At 50.8% G+C, this 7,844-nt stretch overlaps 1 protein-coding gene across 1 annotated transcript; it reads left to right on the top strand.

The window, feature by feature from the left end:
* Window positions 1–1,397: 1,397 nt before the first annotated feature.
* LOC309719504 (uncharacterized protein) lies at window positions 1,398–4,592 on the top strand (the record flags this gene model as incomplete). Its single annotated transcript, XM_082555668.1, has 2 exons — window positions 1,398–1,420; window positions 3,286–4,592. The coding sequence occupies exon 2, from the start codon at window positions 3,624–3,626 to the stop codon at window positions 4,590–4,592; it is 969 nt and encodes a 322-aa protein (XP_082411794.1). The 5' UTR covers window positions 1,398–1,420; window positions 3,286–3,623.
* Window positions 4,593–7,844: the final 3,252 nt, after the last annotated feature.

Below are 7,844 nucleotides of genomic sequence, written 5' to 3' on the forward strand. Positions count from 1 at the left end.
TACCTGTCAAATTTGTTTCCTACTCGTTTTCCCCACTGGCCTTGAAGGCAGCATCTTATTACCCTCTTTTATCCCCTCTCTTTGACATACTTGAAGCCTGATTCCCGCTTGGTGTGAGTCAACAGGAAGTTGAGTGCACTCTTCACATTGAGCAAATTGTACAGCAGCCTTGTCATCTTTATGTCTCAGAGATTAGTCTCCTTCCCAAGTGCTGAAGGAAATGAGCCCCAGTGAAAGAGAGTGATTATATGTCTCTGTATAGGAGTGCATGTGGCAGCCTGAAAAAAAAGGGGGGGAAAGAAGAGAAATGAAATTCCAGTCAGAAAGTGGGGGAGAGAAACAAAAACAAGTGACTAATTAATTTCCCAGCGATCGCATTTCGATCAGCTCAACAAACTATAATTTGAATGTCCTTCACAAAATATGAAGGACTTTAGCAAGTCACATCACTTTCAGAGCCAAAGTTTATCTTCTTTGTGTTGCTTTTGGTGTGTAATAAGTTTACTTGTGGCAGAAGAGGTGAAAAACATCAAGACAAATGGCAATAAGTGCTACAATAAAAGGCCCATTAAATCATTATTTTAGCAGCTTTTTGGCAGAAATTTTGAATCAAAGTAAAGAGAAGATAGCCTTAGTGCAGTGTTTAAACAAATTAGGGCTAATGTATGGAGCTTGCAGCAAAGCAAGCAGTTGACTGTAACCTGGCTGCCTGTAGTGTATGGCCTGCTGTATCGCTATCTCAGACACAAGCACATAGTGTAGCCTGTGTGTGTCTTAGACAAGCAATGTAGACGTACTGTTTTTCAGATTCCCATCAAAGTTAAAGACATTAAAGACAGAGAAAAAACTTTTCTCTTAAGTTCAAAAGTTCCTAAAAAGACTCAAAGGTTCACTGTAGTTATATGAATAGCCTGTTCCTATAATTCATAATAATATAATATTCATAATAATAATAATAATATATATATATATATATATATATATATATATATATATATATATATATATATATATATATATATATATATATATTAGGGGTGCAACGATATTCGTATCGATATTGAACCGTTCGATACAGTGCTTTCGGTTCGGTACGCATATGTATCGAACAATACAACATTTGTAATTTATTTTATCAATTTTCCTTCTGACGATGCTGTCTGTGTTGAGCGCTCAGTGAATCTGTGTTCGACTACTCCGCCTAGGCTGCACTGTCCAGCGCAGATCCACTGAGCGCTCAACACAGACAGCATAGTCAGAAGGAAGAGCGCAGGGCAAGCTAGCGAGACAGAAGTTAAGCTCTCCTTTTAACATGGACCTCCCCCACTCTCATTCAGATCTGGCGTTTGGAATTATTTTGGTTTTCATGTGACGTATGACCCTGAAGGTAAGCGAGTCATGGACTAAAGTAAAACAGTATGTTGGATGTGCCATGCAATGCTCAATTACATTGGTGTGAACTAGTGTGTTAGCGCAGTTAGCTCGTTAACGTGTTGGCCGTCTAGCCCCATGCACGGAGCGATCGGCGGTAGCTCGTTAACGGAGATTTGCCGTGTTGTGGCGTTAAGGTCATTTCAACGAGATTAACCTGAAAGCACTAGTGGGAACACAACAAATATGACTGCACATTTACGCCGACATCATCCTAGTGCAAAGACAAAAACAACAAGCATGCTACTTGTTAGATTTGTATTGTTGATTGTCATTTATGCTTAGAAATATTTACTTATATATGCTTAGAGTTTTGTAATTAGTTGTAGATTGGTAGAGGTTTTGATCCTTGATAGTCTGCAAACTTTGTGTGTATTAGACAGCACTTTGGGAGCATGAGAGGTCATACCGTGTCTTATTGTTTTATGGTAGGATTAACGTAGTTGCGTCTGTTCTAGTCTAAGTGCTCTTTGTTTAGATGAACTGCAGGACTTCCTCACCGTGTTATCTAGGATGAACCATCTAGGGTGAGGGGGAGGCTACCCTCTTCCTGACCAAGGATGTTTGACCCTTTGATCAGCAGTCCACACACACACACACACACACACACACACACACACACACACACACACACACACACACACACACACACAGGCAAGGTACTCTTTGTGTGTATGTAGACGTCATATGTTAATGAACTTATGCATATTCATGTAACCTCAATAAAAGAACAGTGGTACGGGAGAACGGACGAGAGCAACTGGGGTCAAGCGAAGGAACGGTGCCTGTCCGGTTCTCTCCCGTGCACGAGAAACATGAAGAAGCTTGCCTACTTGTGTCTTGCTTTGCAGTGTAATTATATTGTCTTCAACGTTCCAGCGGATGGGTTCAAGCTACAAACCTATCACTACTAACTTTAGCCGAGTCATTTAGACAGCTGTTAGCACATGATTCTCCTTATGCTGCTGAGAATATAGCCCAGAAGAAGCGGATAGTATAGCTTTTATTTTGGAAAGAGCCATTTCTCTGTAATAAACTCTCTTTTCCAAAGATGAGTGATTCCTCAATCAGATACAGGGCTCGCAATATCGCTAGCCCGACGTCCTGGGGTTAGCGATTTTTTTTTCAGTCGGGCTACCAAAATCTATCTCTGCCCTGCCCGTCGGGCTATTGTAGGAAAAATATATGTCAATGCTTTTGCATTCTTTCAGAAATGTAGCTGGGTAATTATGTCATTGGCATCGGTGAGCCACTGTCAATATGTGACATATTGAAGTCGCGTTTGAATTTGCGCTTGTTTTTTTGCTTTCACTTTGCAATCGCGTGAACTGTGTATAGAGAGCGACAGCATTGATCTGTGAGTGATGATAATTTGTGCACCAATTCCTCTGACATCGTCTTATTAATCGTTAGCTTACTATGCAAACATGACAAGTGAAATCTCCCGCAGCAAGCTTAAACATGTGAGAGGTTGATCGCGCAGAGAATCGCTGAGCTTATGTGAGTGCGTGTGTAAAAGCAGCAGAATATATATTTTAGTTCTGCTGAGCCAAATAAGACAGGTCAGGGTGAAGAAGTGACAGCCAAAGAAAAGCTTACCACAAAACGGAGAAGTTATGACAAATCAGACTATAAGGCAAAAAGAAAGTGCAGCTTTATGGTTTCATGGACAAAATAATTTCTGTGGCTGCAATATGATGAGCTAAATAACCAGGGCTGCACATAAGTGGTCCGCAGGTGTGCATTCGCTGTCAAAATAAAAAACACGCACAAGGGTTAGGGTTAAATTTAAAAACTGTACTTTTGAGTTAAAATATATATTTATAATTTTAATAAATGGCACTGGGGGGGCAGTGTAACGATGGTTAAGTGTTATTGTACAGTGACATGTTGGTGATCTCTGCACACTGTTGTTGTTCCTTTAAGATTCATGTTTGGTTGTGGTACAGGAAGGGGAGGGGGGACCTGGTTGTTTTTGTGTGTGTGTGCCAGGCTGGAGAGAGGAGTTGTACGAGGGCGCTCTCCCCGGAGTTAGCAACCCGCTTGCTTATGTGCCGAATAAACGGACAAACTGAGACCCAACCGTCTGGTTCTTGTGAATGTTGCATTGGTGTCAGAAGTGAAGAAAGAAAAAAGAACCCCAGAACGCCCGACACCCTGTTGCTGGCGACGCTTGCCGTTACGAGACGAGGATGTTGCCGGGCAAGATTAAGAAGGAGACGGAGGAGAGGGACGTTCGTCCGCGCTCGCCCGCCCATGGAGTGAGGGAAACGGCGCTGCGGCTGTCTGCCGAGGCTGGATTTTCTCCAGGTTTGACTAGGCTCGGGAACTGTTCGCACAGCGGCCGCGATTCCGGCGGGAAGGAGTCGACCTCGCTTGGCGCGCCGTCACGTGATGTAAACAAACATGGCGGCGCCCAGCAAGCTGCAGCGAATATAAAAACGCCTAAGTTCAGCGGCAAGACGCCATGGGAAGTGTTTATCGCACAGTTCGAGCTGTTAGCTGTCGCAGCTGGCTGGTCTGAGGAACATAAAGCTCTCCAATTGGCTTTGTGCCTGTGTGAGGATGCAGCTGCATGCCTGCTGCTGCTGACCGAGGAGCAGAGGGGAGATTATAATGCTCTGGTCGGAGCACTTCAGAGGCGCTTCGGGCAGTATAACCAACCAGTGCTGCTGAGGTCGGAGTTCCACAACAGACGCAGATTGCCAGGCGAGCCCCTCCGCATTTTGGCCCATGAAATCGAGTGCCTTTGCCGGAGGGCGTATGACAGCATGCCACCATCAGTGCAAGCGGAGTTAGCTCGGGACCAGTTCCTGCAGGCCCTGAGCCCTAAAGAGCTCCGTATGCAAACTCAGCTTGCTCGGCCGGCCACACTCAGTGCAGCCCTGGAGCTAGCGTTGGAGAGGGAGATGCTTGCAGGATCCTCTGGGGGCGCTGATGACGCACACGTGGTGAGGGCTGTGTCAGCACCTGTGGAACAGATGGAGATGCCAGCGGGCTTGTGCAGTTTGGTGCAGGCGGCTTCGCTGCAGTCGCCTTCCCCTCGGGCTGGCCCACACCGCCGACCACAGAGCTGCTGGGGATGTGGACAACCCGGACACCTCATCAGGCAGTGCCCCAAGCTTGCAGCGGTTCAGGGAAACACCCACGGGCCCGTGTAGGCAGGAGTACACGGGCCTGGGAGAACGACATCCCCACGCCACCACCACCTCCACCCGGTGCGGCCATCGCTGTGGGATGGACCCAGGTTGGCGGCTTTTGCCATGTTCCAGTGACGATCGCGGGGGTGTCCTGTACGGCCCTGCTGGACACGGGGTCCAATGCAACGCTGGTCCGACCCGATATTGTCCCAACCGGAGCTGCTGTGCAACTGATTAATGTGCAACTTAAGACTGTGACCGGTGATCTGGCCCCAATGAGAGGGAGGGGAGTGTTCCAGTTCAAGGTGGGGGACCTCGGTGTGTCTTATGCTGCCTGGGTGGCTGACGTGCAGGACGCCTGCATCCTTGGGCTGGATTTTTTACGAGCCATTGGCGGTGTACTGGACTTAGGCAAAGGCTTCCTCGTAATCCCTGATGGGAAGAAGGTGCCGCTTATTCCTCCCCCGGTCTGCACAGCATCTGCCGCGGCGTCCACCTCCACCGCAGAGACCCCTGCAGACCCGCCAGCAGAACAGCAAGCGGAGGAGGAGGAGAGGCTCTTAGCAGTGAGGAGTATCTGGTCAAAGAACTGTGAGGGGCTGACTCCACAGCAGCAAGAGAGTCTATGGCAGGTACTAAAAGAGTTTTGTGACATTTTTGCCCTGAAAGAAAGTGATGTTGGCTTGACACACTTGGTAGAGCACGTCATTGAGACCGGGGATGCCCAGCCTATTAAAGTGCGCCCACGCCGCCTGCCCCTGGCTCATCAGGAGGCTGCGGACAGAGAGTTGTGTGAAATGATGAAGGCGGGCATCATAGAGCCATCTGATAGCCCGTGGGCCTCCGCGGTGGTGATGGTGCCTAAGAAAAAAAGTCCTAGGATGCGTTTCTGTGTGGACTACAGACCACTCAACAAAGTGACGAAGAAGGACTCTTACCCCCTTCCCAGGATTGATGAGTCTCTCGACTTAGTAGCCGGGTCCTCCTGGTTCTCCACCCGGGACCTGCGGAGTGGCTACTGGCAGGTGCCACTGTCCCCGGAATCCAGACCGAAGACAGCCTTCTGCACTAACAGGGGACTATGGCAGTTCAAAGTCCTGAGCTTTGGTCTTTGCAACGCTCCTGCGACCTTCGAGAGGCTTATGGACAGTGTGCTGGCTGGCGTCCCACGGCAACGGTGTCTGGTTTACCTGGATGACCTTCTAGTGCACGGGAGCTCCTTTGATGCTGTCCTGGATGCCCTGAGACAAGTGTTGGAGAGGGTGGCGGCTGCAGGCCTGAAGCTGCACCCCGACAAGTGCCACTTCATGAGGAGGGAGGTGGAGTTACTGGGCCACAAGCTGGGTCGTGAGGGCATCAGCACGTTGGAGGAAAAAATTCACACCATTACCGAGTGGCCCACACCAGCAGACCAGAAACAGCTCAAAAGCTTCCTAGGACTGGCGTCTTATTACAGGAGGTTTGTGAAGGGCTTTTCCTCCATAGCCGCACCACTCTTCCACCTGCTGCAGAAGGACCGTGACTTCATCTGGACCCGGGACTGTCAGCAGGCGTTCGACACCCTCCGCAGATCGCTGACAGAGTCCCCAGTCCTTGCCCCCCCTGACCCCGCCCTGCCTTTTGTCCTGGACACTGACGCAAGTAATGTGGGGCTGGGAGCGGTGTTGTCGCAGGTTGGGCCGGAAGGGGAGAAGGTGGTGGCGTACTTCAGCCGGGTCCTGAACAGGAGTGAGCGGCGCTACTGTGTCACACGACGAGAGCTGTTGGCTGTGGTGGCGGGGGTGAGACACTTTAAGTACTACCTGTGCGGCACAGCATTTGTTATCAGAACTGATCATGCTGCCCTTCAGTGGCTGATGTCTTTCAGGGAGCCAGAGGGACAGGTGGCTCGCTGGCTGGAGGAGCTCCAAGCCTTCAATTTCACTGTGGAGCACAGAGCAGGGACGCACCATTCTAACGCAGACGCCCTCTCTCGCCGCCCATGTGCTGCAGCTGGCTGCCGTTACTGTGAGAAGCGAGAGGTAATAGAGCGGGAACTCACGACAATAGACGGAGCAGCACAGCTCGCCTGCAGGGCTCTTCTGGTGGTGGATGCAGCGGAGTGGAGGGCACGGCAGGAACAAGACACGGACCTGCTGCTGGTCCTGCAGTGGCTGGAGAAGGGGGAGCAACCCCTTTGGGATGAGGTCACTGGGTTTTCCATCTGTACCAGGGGGCTATGGGCCAAGTTTGCAGCTCTCAGGCTGAAGGAGGGGGTGTTGGAGCGTGCCTGGAAGGATCCTGCCACGGGGGAGGAGAGGTGGCAGGTTGTGGTGCCAAGGTCGCTGAGGTCAGCTGTGCTGGAAGCCTGCCATGGGAGCACTGGCTCCGGCCACTTTGGGGTCTCCAAGACTCTCCGCCGCCTCCGCCAGGGCTATTACTGGGGTCAACAGCGGAGGGACGTGGAGGACTTTTGCCGCAGCTGTGATGCATGTTCCTCACACAAAGGGCCACAGGACCAGTCCCGGGCTCAGCTTCAGCAGCAACCAGCAGGAGCCCCAATGGAGCGAGTAGCTGTGGACGTCATGGGCCCATTTCCTCGCACAGACAGAGGAAACCGCTATGTTCTTGTGGCAATGGACTATTTTACCAAGTGGCCGGAAGCATACGCCATCCCAGATCAGGAGGCTGAGACTGTCGCTGATGTATTAGTGGAGGGGATGTTCAGCCGCTTTGGAACAGCAGAGACCCTCTACAGTGACCAGGGGCGTAACTTTGAGTCCAAGGTATTTGCTGCCATGTGTGGACGCCTTGGGATTAAGAAGACCCGCACCACCCCACTTCACCCCCAAAGCGATGGGCTGGTGGAAAGGTTTAACAGGACGCTGGCCCAGCAGCTAGCCATCCTTACCTCAGAACACCAACGGGACTGGGATTACCATCTTCCCCTTACCCTCATGGCCTACAGGTCGGCAGTACAGGACTCCACCCAATGTACGCCTGCCCTGCTCATGTTAGGGAGAGAGCTGAGAACTCCTGCAGAGTTGGCTTTTGGGAAGCCCCCGGACGCGCCAGAGGCACCACCGGGCCGGGACTACGCAAGGAAGCTGCAGGACCGGCTGGATTCTGCACATTCCTACGCCCGAGAGCAGCTGGCGAAGGCAGGCCTGCGCCAAAAGAGGAATTACGACATCACCACTAAGGGGAGGCACTTCCATGCTGGGGAGCTGGTGTGGGTCTACAGCCCAAAGAGGAAGAAGGGACGGTGTCCTAAACTGGATAGCAGCTGGGTGG

This window comes from Aulonocara stuartgranti, assembly GCF_965226115.1.
Source record: "Aulonocara stuartgranti genome assembly, chromosome: 12".
NCBI lineage: Eukaryota > Metazoa > Chordata > Actinopteri > Cichliformes > Cichlidae > Aulonocara > Aulonocara stuartgranti.